We start from the raw sequence: 22,996 nt of genomic DNA on the forward strand, positions 1-22,996 counted from the left end.
GCAGCAAATTTACGTGGTGATAAGAATGTCTCACCAGGAACACATTACTGTGCTCCGAACTCACTGCCTACAAGCTTCCCGTGTTAGTTCCAGGTTCTGAATTTTAGTTATTTAGATCTCAGTGACATGCAACCTATGTTGTTGAAAGACTTGGGTTCTTCCAATGGCTTTTTGCCAAAATACAGCTAAGCTAAGAAAATGTATTTGAATTTCAGCTGGGAAGTTGGTGACAGGCTGTATTCTCAGCAAGAATCCCACGGCTCTGAAAAAACCTACTCACCCAAATGGTCCCAAATAGTGCCAATCTGTTGAATGAGAAGTTCACATTTCTTTTCGCTAGATAAAAATCTGAGATTAGAAGCTAAACCTCTAAGATTAGAATGCATCTCTCTAAACTGCAGACTGCACTTCTAAGATGTAAAAGACACCAAAAAGTCTTCATGGCCTTCTTTACGCACTGGCCATTAACAGTGTATATACTCTAAGTTACATGGCTAGCTTTCCACATTTGGAATGTATTTCTAATTTATGCACAAGGCATCTGCAGAAATGTCTCAGTTCTGTTTAATGTATTCTTTGTGATCGACTTAGATTTTACTAAAAGTTAGACAAAAATGCTCCAGTATAATTGGTATCATTAAGCCATGAAGTCCACAGCATGTAATGATCAGTACTCACACCTCCTCCAAGATAAAGACTCAAAAGTCAGAATTTTTCTAGGGCACTTTGGGAAATTCTCATGCCACATGTGAGATAAATAACCTTCAAGCTGTAACGTGTCTGCACAGCTGCAATTCAATGTCTTTAAAGGTAGAGGATGCATTCTGTACACCTATCATAAGGTGATAAAACAACAAAAACTAGTATTATAAAATTAACATAAGCATAGATAGTTCAAACTGTGACTTTCCAAGCATTTAAAAAGAGCTGTTTTCAATATTTACAGGTAAACTTCTCATTGAAAACGCTAAGCTTTAAAGTGTTTCAATTAATTCCAGCTTTATCGAAAGGAAGCGAAAAGATGTAAAGGCACATAAACCAACAAAGGCCTATGTCAAAAACCTATTTGTATCACTACAACCTTATAATCTCCTTACCCATGTTTCACATCTGTTTTTTGTTTCAGCACTGTAATTTTTATCATAGGTCCCATGGTATCTGGGTTTACTGTAAAAGTTCTCATCTCTTTTGCTTTCTTCTATCTCATGGAGTTTTCTAAATCCACAACAACCCATGCCAAAGATGAAAAGCTGAAATATTCCCCATAATACAATACATAATCATCATAATAAATGTGTAATGATGATATAATATTTATATTTAATGGACTTTATACAACATGGGCTTCAGCCTACATCATGTATGGTTAAGATTCTGTTCAATCAAGATACTACCTAAAAGGGTGTGTAATGAATTGATACACCGTTCACAAGGGTGAACACTAGGGTAAAAACCCCTTTTTTGCTAAAGACTAACACAAATTTCAGAGCAAGTACCAATTCCCTAGTTTCCAGCACAGTATATCCATCTTTCATGATCACCATCTTAAGGAAATACCGCTTAAAAATCTGTAATTTTTGAAGAATAACATTAAAATGCTGAAGTAGTTATTACCCTTGCTTCTCTTGCGATTTTATACTGTTTTACAATGACTACACACACAGAGAAATACACACTCCTCACTCTGAAAAATCCACATAGATGCACAAAAAGAATTATATTACTCAGCAGCACTCACTATGCTACTCACTAGTAAATGGACATTCACTACACACGAAATGAAATTGCAAATAAAATATGTAAAATGTATCAATTCTAATCTCTCTCATTTCTTTTATGTGCCTTCTCATTTCTTTTATGTGCCTTCTATAGACAAAATCACAAAATGTGCTTCCTAAATTTGTGGTGGTGGTTTAAAATCAGATGTTCAGTCACTGCCATCAACAGTGAAACTCATGAACCTGACACAAGTCCCTCCAAGTGCCACAGCTTCCTGTGCAATGTAACAGGCTGGTCATCAGGTTCAAGTGACCACCTCTTCACATGCCAACCACTTTCTGTTCTTCTTATTAGAAATATCAACTGGTTATAGACTCTTGCAACAATATTGTCACATCACTCATGGGTCCACTTGTTCAGCTTGTGCCACTGCTTCCAGAAAAGTCAGTGCATTTTCAACGACTGTACGCTTGCCCTTTGATCTCCAGAAGAACTCGGCAGAATTTACAAACCAACTGCCAAATGCAGAAATTACATGTTCAAACTCCCTTTTCTTTCCTCCACCCAAGAACCTGTTGCCCAGGTTCTGGCTGATTAAGCTGTGGCTTAAAGGACCAAAAAAACCCCAAACTTAAAAAGTACCTGTGACAAAGGAAAACATACCCCCATACACAAAAAAGCTGTATATTCTGTGAAAGAGAGAAAACCCTGGTAGGAAAAGACCACTTGCTACCAAGTGAATCATCTGGACTTCTGCATTGCTGATTGGAGAACTTGGTATTAAGCCATGCACATTTTTCTGAACAAATGACATTGGCTTGAAAGAAGCACCAACCGAGAGAACAGTTGGCTGATTCCTCTTGTGACTTACCTAGCACAATGGATTTTCAGTTTTCTTATTACTGTTTTAAAGTCATAAAAAGCCATTTAATCTTTTTACTTTAGCCAGGAAATCAAAGACAGACAATTATACATCACTCATGAAATTGTAGGTTTGCTTATAAATTTCACTTGAATATTAAAAACAGACTCAGCTAAACTCAACTTCCCAAATCAAATTCAACTTTCTCTTTATGTCATGTAGAGCATGCATTATTTAATTCTACTATCTTAATACTCACTGCTTAAGTCTTATAGTATTGAAAAATTAATAAAGGATAAGAAACAGTCTAGAACAGAGAATGCAAATTGCCTTTGTCTTTTTGATGTGTTAGAACCACAGATCAAGTCCAGGCTCTATGCATTCAAGACTTCATAAAACACAGGCTTTTTTACACTTACCCTTGTAACACAGATCCTTCATCAGCCTAGATTTCTTTTTAATGCATTTTCTTGCTGTTACTGTTAATTAAAGTACTTTCAGTAGAACTGCTGCTCTATTATTTTACTATTTCTATTTGAAATTTGTTTCAGATTTTTCTCTTCTACTAGTTGGAAATCTTTCCAATTTTCTAATCTAAATTTATTCATGGCCATTATTTTAGATCCATCTGATTCTGGGTCTACATTGTTTTCCTTCTTGGCCAGCTTTCCAGGCTCCTTGATATTCACTCCAGTGTTTTTATTAAAAAGGTAATCATATTGTATTGCAGTTTCTGCTGTGTGATGATAAACACACCAGCCTTTGACTGTTGCTTGATGAAATAGGCTTTACTACTATAATTATCCTTGTAGCCACAACTGAATTCCTCTCTCTGAACATCAGCAAACAGAACTGCAAGCCATATTTCAGCTATCATTTCACTGTAACTTTGTGAAATGAGAATAAATTTTCTGTATTCCCACTATTGTCCTTTACCAGTTAGATGCATCTTTCACACGCACATCATGCCTGATGGCTCATAATGATCCTGTGATCAGCAAATACACAATCTTTTCCTCCTCCTGTCACTGCCAGCTAAGTCATCAGTCTATGAAGCAAACCTATAAATGTAGTATAAAAGTAGTAAGTCACACTAGAAGACACTTACACCAAACTTTGGTCTGTTTAATTCTCCTATGCCTCCCAGCCCTCAATTTACCACTAAAGCACAGTCAACTGCCCAGGTGTTGCTTCTGATCTTACCTCCTATTCATATAAAGCATCCAAGCTAGTTCTTCATGACTAGAACCAGCCAGGAGCCTTCCATCAAAACAGGGTTTTTTCCTTAAAAAATACCGAATCATCAAAAATAATATGCTCTTTATCATCTAAAACACTCCTTCTCTCCACATGAATATGAAGAAAAGTCACACTGAAAACCAGGCAAGATTTACTGAACCCTGCCTCTCACTCTGCCAGCTAAATTTGTGAGAGTAGGGCTTCAGAACAATCATACCAAGTTATACCTTCCACCTACCTACACAAAGATACAACTTCCATTGAAAGGCAGCCAGCTTCACATGGAGAATTAAGTCTTTAAGAAGTGGGGAAGTACAGAACAATGGTCAAACACGTAATAGGATTTTTCAGGATAACAGAATTCCTACCATTTGTTATTTCCAATTTTTTATTTTTATGTTACATTTGACATTCTGTTTTTACAAAGATACCTTTTTTTGTTTAAATTTCCTAGATCTAACTAATTGTGCCTTTGAAGCTACTTACTTTTTCTGTATTGTAAGGCATACAACATGTTGCTAGCTAGATATGATGGTAAAAATTGTTTCTCCTAAGTAATGTGCCCGCAGGTTCATTACAACTTCATGTATAAGCATTCATACATTCTTCTTTTTAAAAAAACCACCAAACTTTAAGACAAAGTTTACTGAAATTAAGCATATGTTATTCTTTTCCCAGATTTATTGCTTCAACAGCACATTGTAAATGGACTCCACTGTACACTCTTTTTTTGGCAGCAGCTACCCAGAAGTATAGTTTAATTGTAGTTTGCTTTAGTCAAATTAGTTGTGTCAAAACACTGGCAGAGGCTCAATGCTTTAAGACACAGAACTCATCCCAAATGCTTTAAAGTCTTGCACTGGGAAGGCAAAGCATAATTTAAACATACGTAAAAAAATTCAAAATCACTAGTGCACCATAACTCAAATTTCAAAATATTAAATGTTAAAAGGAGGTAAATAGGACACTAGTGTTGAGTGAAACCCTATAGTTCTTAAGATGACTCCTTCTGGAACAACTACAGAAACCTTTATAAATAATCACTATCCTACACAAATTGTCCCATGAACTACATATGTGTATGCTGTTCTGTCTCTCCATAGAGACATCTAATCTGTTCCAGTTTGAGGTAACTGAAGTATCTTTAATAATAATTCATTGAAAACTACTACCACAAGGCAATTCTAAGTGCTATTTTCAACTGCTTCAAAAAGAAATGTAAAAAATATGAATTAAAAACTCCTAAAACTAAATGTACCATTCCTGTTGTATAGTCTATTTTCCTAAAAAATAGATGGCAACCAAACCAACTGTATCTAACTGCAGATAACTTGCTTCCAATTCTGTTACCTAATGATTTGCACTATAGATTCTAGTAACCCTCAGATAATTTAAAAGTTTGGGGGTTGAAGACATATGACAAGACAAAGATTAATCTATGAGCCAGACAAAAACGTAAAGAACAGGGATAGCCAACAAGAGTCCCAGCATCTTTACTGAAGCCAAAGAACGATGGAAATGTGGATCTCATGGAGACATTAGTCATTCATGTGACCTCATTTTAGTGCCATCCAACCTATAAAGGGGCTTATAAGAAAGATGGGGACAGACCTTTTAGCAGGGCCTGCAGCGATAGGACAAGGGGTAATGGTTTTAAACTAAAAAAGGACAGATTTAGACTAGATATGAAGAAGAAAATTTTCAGAATGAGGACGGTGAAACATGGTCACAGGTTGCCCTGAGAGGTGGCAGTTGCCTGGAAACATTCAAGGTCAGATTGGATGGGCTTCTGAGCAACCTGATTGCTCATTGCAGTGGGGTTGGAACAGATGGCCTTTAAAAGGTCCCTTCCAACCCAAACTACTCTATGATTCTATACATATAAAATATATGTATAAATATATATTTATGAATAGTTGTGAGAAGGAACATCATGAAATTCAGCAAGAATGAATGTGAAGTCCAGCCCCTGGGACAGATTCACCCTCTGCACTGGTAGGGACTTCCTGTTGGGTGCGTGGATGGGTAGGTGGCTGGCTGGCTGGCTGAATAGCTAGCAAGCAGATCTGCCAAAATGGACCTGGTGGTTCTTGTGGGCAGTAGGTGTAGCATGGACTACAAGAAAGGGATGCATGCAAATAAAGAGAAAAAGCATAATGAAAAATGTACATAATTCTACTGGAGTGTAACATACGTTCAGAAGGAAAGAAAATTTACTCAAATACCTTTGTCCAAGGTATTAAAAAAAACAACGGTTTTGCTGCAATCCTGCATGAATAATAGAACATTTCAGTGTGTACAATTTCTAAAAGATATAACAGCTCGTTCAACATTTCCTCAGTTTAGGCTGAACAATTCCTACAACTCTGTTCTGCTGGAATTTGTTTTTTTCTGGTAAGAACAGCTGATCTATGCCACTGCCTACATCAACATCATCACCTCTCAAGGAGGGGACATGTATTTGGCTGTGATACTGTACTAAGTTGATACTGCCCTGATCTCTATATTCTAGTCCAATTCTATTATTTACTTTTTCTCTGTCTTTGTTTTAAGTTTTGAATTCTAATCTTGTTCTGTCACTGACTTGCAATATAAATTTGGCCAAGATATTTATGCTCATGTATTCTTAACTAGCATTCAGTTTGGGGAGTGTATACATATAAGCTGAATACTAATAATGTGAGACATTCAAAACTAGCTTTAAATTGCAACATCTACAAAACAAACAACTGCAGTTGCATGCAAATGTACATACACCAAAAATGTTTGACAGAAGCATAAATGCTCTAAATGCCTCTTTTTTTCCTGTTACCATATTACACAGCTAAAATTACTGTGTAAATAAACATTTTTTTTTACTAAATTGCAGCTTCCCAGATTCTGAATGCACATTCTCCACAGCTATACATCTATTAATCTATCAAGTGTTTAGGCTCTACAACCTTTAAACAAAGGGAGAAAAGGAGAAGGGAGAGAGACTATACAATATAGAGATGATTTGGACTTCAAGTCTGCAGTACATGAAATTCCATTTTCTTTCACATACACAGTTTCATGTTCACTCAAGAGAGGTATTCCACACATACATGTTTAAAATCATAAATTCAGAATTATTAGCGCATAAAGTTTTATACTTAGAAACTACAAAGTAAGAAATGCACACTTACTACAGGCATGCTTTTATTTCTTTTCCTTATGCAGCACTCTGGAAGCTTATGGGGTATAGAAAGCCTACTACTTTTAGCACAGGTGCCTTTATTTTATAAAATTTTAGAATCGAATTAGCATTTCTGATCCAAGTGCTACAAGCCATTGTTGAGATGTGAAGTCAAATTTTACATTAGGTATGTGACAGTCAATTTAAAACCTATTTTCTAGACACACTCAGTTAAAGACACTCTGAATAAACTTGATTCTTAAACTAACTTAAATTAACTGTATTGTATGCATTTGCTCCAGGTAACTATGCAAAGATTGACTAGTATCACTGAGAATAGAGACAACTATTGGTAAGCCAGACTTCATAAGTGGTGCAAGCTATTAAATGTGCAGAATATCCATAACTGCACACAAGGCACACTTTGCAATCCTTAAGAAAACAAATATGCTATTTTCAACCTTAGATGCCTAAAACAATACAGATTTTATGGCAGCCATGACTATCTCACAAAGGAAAACATCCCGTATTCTGTCAACGCACCATGTAATAAATTTCTGGTCTCTCTGTGATCATTTCTCCCTTCACTCAGTAGCTTTATCTGCTCTTTAGCTCACAAGGCTGAACCAATCAGTAAACCTAATTAGATTCTGGAATTATTCTTATGTCTCAAGTAGTTTTGCTTCTATTACAAAAGAAATAGAAACTCTGAGAAAGGGCTAGAAAGCCTTAGATGTTGTCTATTTTGAGAAAGGGCTAGAAAGCCTTAGATGTTGTCTATTTATTCCAATGATATAAACTGAATTAATAAAATAAGTATCCTTTACCCAGAAACCTTGTCTAACTTTAAGTTTCTTATTTTTCAAGAATAATGACACTAAAGACCATCCTATGTCTCCTTCAAAACCACTGTCTTTATGTAAACTATGATCAAGCCCTGATAGTATGGCAAGAGGGCAACCACATTATAGTTAAGATAGAAGAGACTTTCCCAATTTTATAATGTTAAAAGGTTGTTATGGAAAAATAATTTCATGGATGCAAACCTCAAAACTCTCAATCTGCTCTCACCAATATATGCTCAATAAAGCAAGATACATTATTCCACCCTCTCTGTCTAAACCCTAAGCAGATCCAGATCTGACTTCGTATCAATATAGATCAATGGTGGTACTGTAATAGTAAATATAAAGTTATGTTATATAATCAAGATTCTGACTTTATGTATATATAAAAATTTACTGCCCATATCTTTATGTTACACAGTTAATTTAAAAAAAAAATAATAATTAATACATGGAGCTACGGCTTGTAAAGGGAAGGAAACTAGAAGGCAACATCTGTGCAAAAGTAATGAATTGGCCACCTAGCATATTCCTCTTCATTTGCATGAAAAAAATATGATTAATCAGAAATCAATTTAGTTAAAATGGAATTTATCATTCTAAGAGAACACACAAACTTTCTGTACTTGCAGCTCTAAATGGTCAACTACAACCAGAACTATTTTAAAAAAAAAAAAAAAAAGAAGTTCTTTCAGTGGTGTCCCAGCATATTGGCCTTCAGGTTTCCTATTTTGATCTGTCCTTATGTGAGTTAGAGAATTACTTTTTCAAGAAGCTGAAAGACACAGTAATAGTACAGCAACTCACAAAGGCCATGCCTTCAGTTTGGTTCATCAAAAACACAATGATCAGAGCTGACCATGATTCAAGCACCGTTTCCAAATGAACTAAAGGAAGTAACTACCATTACAAAAAGAAGCATTAACCAACTACCAAGGTTGCTAACCTACAGGAAAAAATTCAAAGATATCAGATGTTTCAGTCCTGTGGATAAAGATCTTCATTTTGTCCTCCATACAATCATACATTCAACAGATGTTTTATGGGGCTGCATGACTCCACCTCCATTGTTGGTGCATGCACCAACTGACTAATGAATAAAGATGCTTCTTGTCTGTTGCCTGAAACATTCTGGAAAGTCTTGTTTTATTTTGCTTCAAAATGTATGCTGGAACAATATGCTCATCCAACCACAGATGACTAATACAGACCAATAAAATAAACTACAGTCAAACTGAAAACCAAGACACAATTATACTTGAGCAAGCATGATACAGCCCTTTTTTGCACAATTCAAAGCAGAACTGGCATAAAAATCCACTTTTAAAACAGCCACCTAACCTGTAAATTATATCTATCATGTTGTCATAATTAAGTGCTGCATGATGTTAACAATCACTTGGTTTTGCTCATCAAGTGCATGCTATATTAAATGGAACACCGCCACTGTAAAAATAACAAAAAATTCACAACCCAAACCATATCCCCTTTCCAAAATAAATACAACAGCTTCTCTAAAGTAAACCAGGATTTAAAAGACTTTATTCCATAAAATTTAAGTCAAAAATTCTTTACAATGAATTGGTTTAGTGATATTCCAGATTATTTATTATATAACATTTCAATAATTATTAATACTGTATAACAAAGTCCCTTTGCATAGCTAAACATGACTAGTCCTAGAAAAAACAGCACCTATGGAAACATGTCACTTATGGAAAAAATCCCTGCAATTAAAGACTCAGTGCTTGTAAAGATGTGTTTCTCTAGAGTATTTTGGTGTAATATGAGTAACTTCAGCACTTGTTGTGGTAAGACTGAAAACCACTCTTTTGGAGTATGAATCAAACTGCTGTACCTTTAGCTAATGAAACTGCATTAACCTCATTTCTTTAGTACAAGCCTGGACTTAGTCCCATCAGAATCTGAAATGCTGTTTTATGCAGGCGAAAATGTAATAGTTCACAAAGGGTGAACACGAAAATGTTCTACCCTGAGTCCCGTGCAGGATATTTAAACAGAAGACATCAGCAACTGTGTATGTAGCCTACATTAGATAAAATACCTAGACTAGTAACAAAAAGACCAATACAAAGGATCCAAGTTTAAATTGATTCAACAGTGTAAAACACTCAAATAATGCATACCAATGAGCTACCATTGTTCAAACCCATGTGCTTTCATTGTAGCCACAGAGGGATGTGGCACAGCTCCAAAACCCACCCATGATTGCCCACAGAGAAATTTAATCTCTGCTAATCCTTATTGAAATATCTATCCACAACTCCATTATTTTGGTTTTCTTCAGAGAGAGGGGCTGAACTGCTTTCAAAGACTATTTAATTCAAGGCAACACTCCATGAAACTCAGTTTCATTCAGATCTACAATTTGCCAAACCTACTAACTGTGGAAAACAGAAATTCAACAAAGGAAAATAAATTATATTTATGGGTATAGAATTATAATTCAACAAACAAAGTTAGTCCATCTATAAAATAACGTTGTGTTTAGGCTTTTTATACCTCTATCTAGAATTACATGATTCCAGAATGGTGGCTTTAAGAGAAATACGTAAGACTTCACAATTTATTATAATTTTAGATTCACATTGCTTAAAAAAGTTACAAATATATGAAAGTCATGTATTTCTGTGACTCTACTCCTAATTGCAATTCATATCTAATTTTTTTTCCAAACAATGCAGTTTTTTGCTTTTAACTTCCAAGCCTAGACTCTCCTTCAGCTTTTTTTTTGAAAAAAAAAAAAAATTAATTTACCTTTTGTTGTACATAGAAACTGAAGTTTCGCTAAGCTCATGAAAGAAGGAACAGTATCTAATTATTTTTCAAGAACTATTATAGCTAAAAGGAAAAAAATATTTTGGAAGAAGGCTTTTTTCCTTTTTTTTAAAGCTAGAACACTTAATTTTATGTGCATAAAAATACAAATGGTGAGCAGAATGGTGTTTTAATGTTAGCATCTTGATCCAGGTAGCATCAGCCTGACTGGTCACTTTTAAGCAAATTTGTTTATATGAAATGAGCAAAAGACTGATCACTCAAAATGAAATAAGAAAGGAAGAAATTGTTTCCTTCCATTATTTCCAGTGCAAACAATTTAGTATTAGAAGCAAAAAAAAACCCCAAAAGGATATAGAAGAAATATTTGTTGTTATGCTTCCTTAGATAGGTTACTACAGAAGAAACAGGTGATCAGACAGAAAAAGTGAAACATGCTAGGACACTGGAAAACTAAGTTTTTTATATGCATAAATGTATCCATTTTAGTTTATAAACCCTCTTCTACTTTTCATTCCCTCACCCCCCTCATACCTCACTTAATAAATGTTTGGGGTGAGGTCCATTTATGAAAGAGGGACAAAAGAGACTGGGGATCTATCTAGGCATAAAATCACCTAAGGAAGTTCCTATCCTGTACCTTGCAACAAGCTTGTGAATTCTCAGATTTAAATAATTGCCTAAATTAGAAGAGTTAGACCAGAGCATACGACAGAAGCATAGATCCAGACAGCTTTATGCTTAGAGACTTAGTATTTTTGGAAAGCACATTAAGCAAGGCCACAACTAAATATTAAGTCCTGAGAATATGTGTACAAACCTGCCTTTATGTTCCCTGCACATAAGAATAAGAGAATAAGAACTCACGCTTCACCCACTGCTGTATCCCAGAATAACAGGCATTCAGCTTTTTTTGTCCTTTATCATGTCCCCTTTTCTTCCTGTCTCCCACCTTCAGAAGAAAATCAAAGCACTTCATACAAGAAGCCTTGAAGCACAGTTACACCTGAGTTTTTAAGGTTATAATCTGATCACCAGGCTAATCAGTGTTCTCACTGACAAAAAGAGCACTGAGAAATTTAAGCACATCTGAAGCACAGTTGAAGACTTTATATAAAAGATAGCATTACTATAATGGCTCTAGCCATTACTTGGGCACTCCTCCCAGCCAGCATCCCCTTAAGCCCAGAGGGACGTAACAGGACATTTATGATGTAATGAATCATAAAGAGTTGCCCCCAGCTGAATTAACATCACGTGCAGAAATAGCCATATTTTCCTTAACATACTGCTATCTAAATAAGCTTGACCGGACTTGACCCAGTCAAACTTCTGACATCTAATGAGAACTTAAGGTAGCAGAGCTGAGATCATAAAACAAGCATACGCAATTGTTGGAGGATAATCACACAGAAACTAACTCATTTCACAAGTCAGTTTTGGGCACATTGCTACATTTTTGGATGCAAAACTCATTCAGAAAATAATTCTGACTGAAGTACTGGTAGGCCCAAGAAAAACATTCGCAGCACAGGTTTCCAAAAAATTTTACTTCTATTCACTTATGTGCAGATGCATGTATTATTAGCAACTAATTTTACAATATTGATTTATCATTCTAAATACACTGTTCTACAATTAACACTTGAAATATTCTTCATTATTTCCCTTCTAAGTAATACTTCTTTGCTTATTTATGCCATTATCAGAAGCAACAGAAATAACAAAGAAGACCAGATTGTCCAGGCAATGAAAGGTTAACAACAAAAGGTTAACTGAACTGCTAATGCACAACAGATGTACATCTGATTTTAAATCTAATATAGATATTTTGGGTTATTGGTTTATAAAAATTTGACCAACTACTGTCTGGATGTGCAATATAACACACACATACATGTGCTCTGCATATTTCACACTATTTCCGTTACATTGCTGCCTCTGTTAAGCAAGGAGCAAGCAACTATCGCTCATGCTGTGTCCCTGAAGTTATCGGTGAGAGACCCACGTAAATCAAGGAAAGGTACACACTCTACAGAAGAACTTCTGCAAACATTTCATTCTCCCTCAAATGGCTTTAACTCATCCCTTTCTACTCTTTTTATCACATAGCAAAGAGAGATGCGCATCATCAACATGACACTCACACCTGATGCTTTCTACTCTTCCCTCCTTATTTCCCAGTTCCCCTATTTTTATGGTCTTACATCCCGGAAATCACAGATGTTCCCATTTTTTCCCATGTCACAATCTGTCATTAACTACCAAAAGAATGCCCATTCTTGCAGGACCAAGGAATCTTTTAAAAAAGAAAAGACAAAGAACAGTGCTTTTAAAATAAATTACAAGAGTTGCAATATGGTGAATATTTGTCTGTTTTAAAAATCCTGGTTAATTTGCTATAGAAGAAACAATCAGCACATATCATCAGATATGAATAAAAGTCAGGAATACAAGACTTGGAGAAAATGGTAGTTTCATTAACCTTAACAGGCGTAGCTGGGAGAGGCTCAGTGCTCTGTCTTTTCTTTTTAAAGTACTCACCTTCAATTTAGGGGGTCAATAGTTTACTGATTTAATTAATGCAAAAACTTTACTTATTCATGGATTTACCCAGTCTTTCTGGTTACCTTCTCACTTCTGTATCTTGCAAAATAACCTTGATCATTTTATACTTATTAATTACAATGGGTAGAGATCTCAAGTGATTCACAACAGTCTCAATCTTTTTAAATAAAGCTACTCTGGAGATAGCATATTTTTCATTTCTAATCATGTCTTGGAAATATATTGCAAAGGAGGTATTTCTACTGAAACTAAGCACTTTAGGAGAACAGCAGGCTATTATAAGCAGGACTGGAATCACAAATCAAACCTGTCTCAGGATGGAGTGATTACATGATTATAGGATAGCTCTTAGAAGCAAAAAGGAATCATTACCACATGGTCCAAGGCATCTTGGCCCAACATCTTGCATACCATGGCACAGTGTTTAATATTAAAGGGAACAAGAGACTGTTATAGTTCAAATGTTGTCTTGGCCTAAATCAAAACTGACTTTCCAAACCTTTCAGCTTTACATTAACACTACTGTTCTAATGTTTAAAGACTTATCCTTCTTATCAATTAGCAAGAGTTCTCAGATACACAAAACAAAAATCGAACTGAAAGATGTTTCACCCAGAAAGGCAAAGATGAATAGCAACGCACTGTAGCATCAGAGTTTAAGAAGGAAAACAGAAACAAAGATTTTTTAGTCCTTTATGTTTACATAGGTCTTCATTGGTTTACGGTTCTTAATGACACTAATCAAATATTTAAAGGAATACCATCTCCAATACTCCTTTTCTTTATCAAAAAATAAAAATGAACCATATTTAGTAGTTCTGTTTGTAATTAACTTGTTGTTCAAGTAGGATAAAGCAATGTTTGTTAATAGTGCTTTGCTTGTATATATATGCTGGTTATTCCAGCTTGCCATAGTTACTTTATTGATTTTCATTTTCTCTGTCTTCTCTACTGTGTTTTCAGTTGTGCTTCATTAGATGTTCAATGTAAGATTATAATGAAGGTATTTTAATGTAACAGAGAGGCTAACAAAAATAGCAGATGAACTATGCTGGAGGAAGATGCGTCTGTGCCTAAGCATGCCAGAGTAACCTCATGTGAACAACTTGTTTTGTCCTGTTGGGAGACCAGACTTCCTAGAAGCCTGACCGCCCTCCTCTCTCCCATGTTCCGCTGCTGACATGTAAATCCAGGAGGAACAACCCAGCCCAGGTTCAACATATACATTGAAAGTATGGGTATTCTCCCAGGAGCATCACCACATTTCATTGTTTCTTCTGCTTAGTGCAGAATTGGAAAGCCCAATTTTAGTCCAACACTTTATTTTCCCAGGGGTGCTCCTGTATATTCTGCAAAGAAAGAGTTTCGTAACACAGGAAAGCTATTTTCTGTTCAGGGATTACATTGCCACTCATGCCCGACCTCGCCCTCTTATTTCTACTGATGACAGATTTTATATTGCCCATTTAAAGATGTTTAAAACACAGATAAGGCATAAGTTAAAGTCAACAAAACAAAACTTGGTGAAAGTGTGACCTCTGAAGAAGGGATACTCACAGAATACCCTCATTCACGTATTTATTTCTCTCCCTCTCAGTAAAGTTTCATTTCTTTAACAAAATTGCAATGCAACAGTAGGCAGACTGTGCACTAAAAAACAAAGCATCCTAAATTATCATTCTAAACAGGTAACTTAAAAAACCTCCAAAAAACTCAGCTGTGATTTTCCACACCTTTCGGTCTTGTGCTAGTCCTAGTTTGCAAAAAGAGGGGATCTAAACACATATTTTATTGCTTGTATTTGTCTTCTCTTTCATTTAAGCATCCCAGGAAGCTGACTGTATAGAAGGAGGGAGTGTACTTCATTTCATCCTGACAGCCTTTAAGGATAATCCTACTTAGTTCTATAATCCTCCTTCTGCAACGTCAAACTTTAGCCTGGATGTATCAAATGGACCATGAATACTGCTAACAATCTTTTTTCTTTCTCCTTTTATGAAAAATTGTTGATCTCTGTTTTCTAATACTTAGAAAAGAAACACAAAAGAAACTGTAATTGTCTCCAATTTCTTTTGGAACAACAGCTGGTGTGGAAGTTACTCAATACCAATGTGCAACTGCAACATCACTGAAGTGGGAAGGCAGGGGTACTATTTTTGGTTGACAAAAGGCTTGGTATTTAACCCATTTCAGGCTTGTATATTGGTACTGTATGGTCCAGGATGTGTAATGGGGTAGTTGCTCTGCAGCTTGATCAAAGCAAGGAGTCTATTAAGAAGTCTCAGAGCCTTTACATGAGGAGCTTACAACCTGTAATAGTACAGCTTCCAGGGCAATTTATGAAGCCCATGAGCTGCTCCTGACCACCTGCTCCAAGAGTCCCACAAAAGCAGGGATGCTCACAAAAGCAAGGATTTAACTTGCATGTGCACTGCACAGCAAATGTCAGGCTCACTACTCACACCCAGTGCAAACAATTTATGCATTCTCAGTCACTCTGACAATATGCCAGAGAAGGAGTTGCAGCAGAATAAGTATTGCACTACCACTGAAAGAAGCTGTAAAACCAAAAGGTAGAAGTTCAGTACAGCTCTCCAAAACTGTCCAAGCTGTCCAAAAATTCAATACACTTGCCATGTCAGACACTACTCTCACTGCAGGAATCACTAGGAAATGTAACAAAGAACTATATTCATTGGGAGTTTTCCCATTTAAAAATGTTGAAACACTGTGGTTAAAATCCTTCTGTAGGAGGAAAAATGTTGAAACAAAAGTGACTGTGTTCCGAATTTTAGGAATACAGAAAATATTTTTTTATTTTATTACTATTGTTCTACTACCATTTCATTCTGCTTGTTCTGAGACAACCTATAAAGTCAGACTATCCATGGATAGGTACAAAATAAAAAATTCCACTTTTGTAGAAGCTTTATTATGTGTCCTGAATTTAAGGGTAATGTGAATTTAGAATATCCTAAAAAATCTAATATATTTTGAATCCGTCATGTGTGATTCCTTTATGATTATTTAATAGCACTAATCTTGAAAACACAGTTTGTGTCAGAAGTAAAAAAATCATGCATTTCCTGTAAAGGTGCTTCAGGTTTTCTTAAAATCTTACTGAAGTACCATACAAGCATTCCATTAGCCAAAGAAGGCCCATTTTTTTTTCACATCCTAATTTATTTCAGTTTTAATGTAGAAGTAGAATGCTACCATCGGAAGTATCTGTTAAAATGTTATTGTCCAATGATATTTGGCATATCTCTGCATGACACAGAACTACTGACATCCATTCTTTTGCTGATCCTGGCAGCATTGCTTTGGATAGTGCTCTTTGAATTTATGTGTAACAGCTGGAGTAAATCTGTGACTACTTGTCGATGAACCGTTGATCAGATTTTTAAATACCTACTTGTAAATGGCCATGAGGCCTAATAAAAGCACCATACACTTCTCTAGAGTGAGGTCTTCCCTGGACTGCCTCAGAGATGTCTTAAAACTTGTTCCCACTCAAGTCACTGGGAAAATGCACATTAATTTTCACTGTAAATAGTATTTGACTCTGACTCTTCAGGGATTTAGAGAACTGCAAGTATGCTGTTGACCATTTCACATTCTTAGGATCCAGTGAAAACACAGAACCACACAGACTAATTTCAAAGCTTCTCTCCAGTAAACTAACCCAGTGAGCAATGCTGTCTGTTCAGGCAGATCTCCACACGTGTGCTGGTAGGCAACCTGCTAAGTGCTGCAAGGAACAGCATAGCTCTATGAACCTGCATTCTCCTATTCATCCTCTGTGTATACATTTACTCCTATTTGCACTTCTCGACAGTCTAAACATATCCCATTGCTTTAGGTATAAAAAGACATTCAAATCTTTTCTCTACCTAGCTGTTCTCTATTTTATGCAGACTGCTTCAGTTAAAAAGAAAACGAAACATTGGGAAAATCCCTGTCTGCCACCACATAGCCATAGAGTACTACCTAAGCAAGTCAGTGCTGAGAAAAAACAACATTAAATGCCTCTCTTTCTGAAATTAAAGGAGTAGGGGATAAAGTACACATCTGCCGTGTTCACAGCTCGCTCTGGGGAAATGCAGTGAGACTACTTCAACTTCCATGCTAGTAGCAGAGCAGATCATTGGTAATGAACCAGTAGCCTGATTTCTTTATTCTAAGTCCACAGTCAGTTTCTCCTACAGCATGCTTTGGAAGAACTATGAGTTGTAAGTTATATATTTTACCAGTTACAAATAAAACTATTCAACAACATTTGACATGCTTTTTTTTCCTTATTTCAAATATTATGGCAAAATACAAGCAAGCAGTAGAAACAACCATCTAAATAATTAATGGTCCAGCTTTGCAATGCATCACTTTCAGAAGAGCCGTCTCACTGGCATCAGCAGTACTGCTTACATCCTGGTAGTTGGCTAACAATGAACAGCAAGTAAGCAGTCAGCATACAGATGGAGAATTCTTGGAAACCTCTCCTTATTAATCTTCATGCCGCACCAGTGCAGAATCCCAAAACATACTCAGAGCAAATCCCGTTGAGCTACGAAAGGATGTAAGAATCCACGGGTGTTTTACCAAGGAGTTGGATAGCGCTGTCACCATTGATCATGTGAGCTCTGAGATTACACAAAGGTCACGGTGATGGAGTTTCTAGACAGTCCATGCATATCTCCAGCCTTTAGTCTGACTAGAAAATACCCACCAAGTTAATGTTTCCTTCATTTGTCAAGGTGGGTTGCCAAATGAAGCTAATGCTGGCAGTCAGAATTTGGTTAGTAATTATCTGGGAGTACAGTTCTCGTTTTTCACTTGCGTATTCACATGATTAACATGGTATGTTATGAACCCCATTATCATCAACCCTCCCTGTCTTTTGTCAAAGAGCTCAAGAAAAAACACACTACTGAAGCTCTCAAGAGCTAGGAAATAAGAAATACGGAAGCTTTAACGTTGTGCTGCATGTTACATGTTTTACCGAACTGCAACCAGTGAACTATTCAAAAAGCATCTAAATCCCACTTCAAGAGGATAAGGTGCCTAACATCTGCAACAATATTCTTCTGTCTTTCTGCCTAGAGCAGGAAGAGTTAAGATTTCTACATAGACATTTTTTCAGTTTCCTGAATGTCACTGGCACATCAGGTCTCTCCATGCCTTGAGAAGTTGGAAGCAACACCAACATCCTAACTTGGATGGCACAACAATTTCATGCAAAAGCCTCTTTTTCATTTTAGTGAAGACAGGGTATCTTTTCACAAAACTAGCCCTACAGCATCAGCCACACATCTGTACTGCCATGTATGACCCTAGCCTGCACATGATAGCCAAAACTTTTCTGTTGGCCTTTATAGTCTTTCACCCTTCCTCCTGTGTGGCAAAATCACTGCTGTCTGTCAGACTACAGTTACTTTCCTCAGTGAATAAAGAGATGCACTAAAAGACTACTATCCAAAAAGCAGAATGGTGGAAGTTTTCTTGTTAGACAGAGATGCTGCATTTCACATGGAAAAGAAAAATTGCTAAGTGGAATCTAAGCTGCATGTTAAGGGACTTACAGACCACGCGTTTGGCTTTCCAAAGTGTATGTAGCCTAGTAATCCTAACCCAAAGTCTGTAAGGCTTTGAAATGACAGTATATCCAGGACATTCATACCATATTTTCTCTGCAATTTCTTTATATTTAAAACTAATAAATAAACGGTAATTGAGGTAACTACAGTAAAATATTTTTAGGTTCAAGTTTCAATGGATTTTTACATCTTAAAGAAGACAATCTAGCTTTAAACATTGCTTGGCTCTTTTTGCAGGGCAAGGCCTAGAGGAAACGGTGGAATACGCAATGTATGTATGATGTTTTTTCAATACTCTTGGAAACAGAGCAACTTACATATGTAATAGAGCCCAAGCAATGACTGAATAAAGAATGACAAATAAGTTCAGATTTTTTATGACAATTTTGATATAATAGCACTGTACAATTTTTTTAAACTATGTGCCTGACACAGCAACACTCTCAGGAAGAACAGCTGCTTAACTATTTCACTGCAAACAAGACTATGCAGTTGAAGATCATGACACCACCATTCAACATCAACAACAGTTTCCAGTTTTATTTGAGATACACGGAAGAGTTTATATTTCAGCTGCAGCCTTCTGAATGGAGAGCATGATCTGGACATATGCATGCTTAGACAGCTGGGTAGGCTGTGAGTAAGCTGGTACTCCTAGGAAAAGTCTGAGTGAATCAAAAATTACGAATGGGGCTCCTAGGGATCTGGGGTCTATTTAAACAGTGAATTCCAATTTGCAAATCAGAGGATTTACAGATACCCAATGATGTACATCACTTTTGAGCAGGCATTTGTGATAATTATCTCTACCAATTTCTTTGCAAAGATTTTCTCTAGCCTAATTTTACCCATATGCAATGTAGAAGGAAGTAAAACTCTAACAAGGAGTACAGAAGTCAAATGCTTTTCCAGAACATAAAAATCCTTTACCTGATTCCTTTCAAACCACCTTCAGTTGACTTTCAATATTTTTCTTCACAATTAATTCTGCTACCATGCTTTGGAAAATCTGACAAAATGTCAATAATGAGATGCCAACCACTTAAGAGTTGTGTGAAACTTGGCGGTTTCACTTCGCAGGAGTGCAGGCAAATATTTTATTTGGTGTCAATCCACATAAGTTCTCTCTCTGCCACTTTCAGTTTGGGTTTTGACTTTTGAATAAGTCCAAACAGGCAAATGAATAAGCAGTCAAAATTTCCACATTTTACCTGGTTTCACTTCATGACCATGCAAATAAAAACCAGGCAGGCTATCTTCATGAATCAATAATGGAACAAGTTAGATGTTCAAATTCGGAAAGAAATACAAGAAAACATCTATCATGTGACTGTGGTGATTTACACCCATCTAGCCACCCAAAAAAACCCAATGATGGGTTTAATGATGATGATGTTAACTCTCCCTAGCGCCATTACTGTTTGTATTCTATATTCTTCAGGCATGAGCGTTTATAACGCTCTATAAAGGCCCAAAATGAGAATAATAGTAGTAATAATTGTTTTTGTTTTAAATCCTGCCAGTTTTTTACATCATCCCAGCTGCTTTCTACTCTTTCCACCCACCCTCAAGTATCTTGGGATTGCAGTTCACTGGATCACCACTGCTGTTGTCAGGGTGCCCAATTCTGGTCTTTATCTGGTAAAAATCATGACTGATCTAACAGAAATCATAGCAGGTGAAATTTGTTTTAAATAAGGGAGGCATGCCACAGAATTAATAACAATCCAAAAGCTCTGACTGTATTAACATTTCTGCTGACAACATACTCATTGCGTACTTCTGTGGAGGAACTGAAAGGAAAGAAGGGTATGGAGTCCCAAATCCAAGTAGCTACAGGTAGCACATGCAGAAGTTGTGAGGTAGACAAAAAAAGCTAAAGGGATGAGAGAAATGAAAGACAAGGAATAATGAAGATGAGAAAGCAGACATAAAATATTGGTAGAAGTAGGAAAGAGAATAGTCTGAGAACTGAGATGTAGAACATACGGAAGATGACACAGATGAAAAAGATAACTTTAGAATATAGGATGGGAATGAAGAACAAATGGATTACAGATGGACTGGAGGAGAGATGATGATACCGGGAAAAGGAAGAAGAGTGAGCATGGAGGTAACTAATTACAGGCACACACTGAAGACCAAGATAAAATTAGGGATGGAGAGAGAAAAGCTGAAGAAAGAATGGCATAAGAATAAAAAGGAGATCCAAAAAAGAAAAGTATAGGACTGAGAGACAAAAGTGTACCTGGAAATGGGTCAAAGAACATAGAGACTTCACAAGATAAAGGCAGAAGTAGGATTTGAGAGAAATTACGAGTGGGATAATAGAAGTATGAATGGCAAAATGGTTAAAAATAAGGATAAGTACAGAGGTAGGACCCAAGAAGATATGAAAGAAAGACCTCAGGAAAGGGATGGTAGTGAAAAACAGCAGATGAAGCTGATGTTGCTACCCCTGCATGCAAGGCCATCTTACCAATCCACCACAGGTACTGAAGGAGGCAAAGGAGCCCGGGTAGCGGAGGACAGCACCACTGTAGTAACAAGCTCTCTCAGGTTGCGACTGCGCAGCGCTGGGTGGGCTTTTGCCCTCACCCCCAAGCCGCTCCTCCACAGCAAAGCCAGGAGCCAGGAAGCGGCTGTCCCTCTTCAGCAGCAGGTAGAGCTCCCGAGCAAAAGCCGGGATCCTCAGCAACACCTCATCTCCATCCTCTGCTGGAGGTGGTGGCGGGGGCGATGGTGGCGGTGGCAACTGAGAGGCAGCACCAGACCCTTGGGGCAGGGGGGACCAGTGGTAAAACTCTTGAGACTCATACTCATCCTCAGTGTCCTCTTCCTCTGCCACCTCCTCTGCAGCCTGCACTTGCCCCTCCACTGAAGAGGAGACTGAACGCACCTCCCGGGAGCTGCCGGCCACTGGGCTAGTTGTGACGGGGGCGCTGAGGGTGCTGCTCCGGTTCCCACAGCTGGGGTCGGTGCTGCAGCCCCCACCACCACCACTGCCACCCGTCGGCTCCTGCTGGCCCCTGCTCCACAGTGCGGGGAAGACGATCTCCCATTCCTCAGTTTCTTCTGAAGCATGGAGACCTGTGGGAAGACAGCAGATGCGTTAAATGAGTGGAGCACTCAGCAGCACACAATGACTGCCAGAAACCTACCCTGTGCCCCCACAACACGCTCCTTCTGGCTCCCAGCCCGCCAAGCATGCCATTCAAAATACAGTGAGCTCCACTTGACCCTTTCATCCTCTCCTTACATATGGCAGACAGGCCAGCCACTAGATGGGATCTCTGTGCCTGTTCGGGGGTCTGGGACATACCCCTGTGCTGGTAAACACTGAGACAGAGCTGGAGCTCAAGCTGGACAGAAGTTGTGTTTGCACCAGTAGCCGGGGCTGTTCTTCATGACCACCACCTCCACATAAGGAGAACTGCACAAACCTTTCATAATTTAGACAAAGTGGCAACTTTTTCATACAGCTAAAAAAGAATTGTTACTTTAGCAGGGAAAACCTCAACAAAAACATTTGAAAATGTCAACCTTGTTCGCAGCATGTTTTGCAAGATCATTATGATTTAAAAATGCAGCCAAATGCACACGCACCCCATGGCCGCATGTTTCCAAGTGCACTTACAAGTGACAGATGCACGCACACGCTATATTATCATTGTAAACAAACTGAGTTATAATCACTAATTAGTGATGTCTGCATATGACACACACCGTATCACAGTTCAACCAAAATTGCCCCCACACCAGCATTATATTTATAAACATACGAGTACACACAACCTCCACCGGCCTAAGACAGAAGACAGTTGTATTTACACCTTCATCCTACACACGCTAGGAACAGCACTGCTGAGATGACTTGGCTGCGTATAAAAACCAGCTTCTCGTACTGACGAGGGCACTGCAATGCGCCCTCAAAGCGGAGGCACGCATTGTCTGATCACCCATCGGTTACAAGGGACGGGCACAGCTGTTAAGGCGCTTAACTGTGGGCAGGTACTGGCTACCGGCAGCCGGCGGAGCACGGAGGCCGCCCCGAGGCTCGGCCCCGTCCCGCGGAAGGCGCGCACTTACCTGCGGCGAGCCCGCTTGACAGGACGCACAGCTGGTAGAAAACGCAGCAGACGCGGCTCAGGCGCATCCCCCCGCCCATCCCCATCGGCTCCGCGCCCGCGGGACGCCGGCAGGCAGGACAGGG

At 37.8% G+C, this 22,996-nt stretch overlaps 1 protein-coding gene across 1 annotated transcript in view; it reads right to left on the reverse strand.

The window, feature by feature from the left end:
* Window positions 1-22,957, reverse strand: part of LOC104623959 (A disintegrin and metalloproteinase with thrombospondin motifs 19-like) — a gene marked incomplete at its 3' end in the record, with an annotated part of 41,470 nt that extends 18,513 nt beyond the window's left edge. The window contains exons 1-2 of the mRNA XM_010291194.1: window positions 22,873-22,957; window positions 21,263-21,873 (exon numbers count right to left, since the gene is read on the reverse strand). Coding sequence (XP_010289496.1) covers window positions 21,263-21,873; window positions 22,873-22,957 — 696 coding nt within the window. The remainder of the gene's footprint in view (window positions 1-21,262; window positions 21,874-22,872) is intronic.
* Window positions 22,958-22,996: the final 39 nt, after the last annotated feature.

This window comes from Phaethon lepturus, unplaced genomic scaffold (genome assembly GCF_000687285.1).
Source record: "Phaethon lepturus isolate BGI_N335 unplaced genomic scaffold, ASM68728v1 scaffold5867, whole genome shotgun sequence".
Classification (NCBI taxonomy): Eukaryota; Metazoa; Chordata; class Aves; order Phaethontiformes; family Phaethontidae; genus Phaethon; species Phaethon lepturus.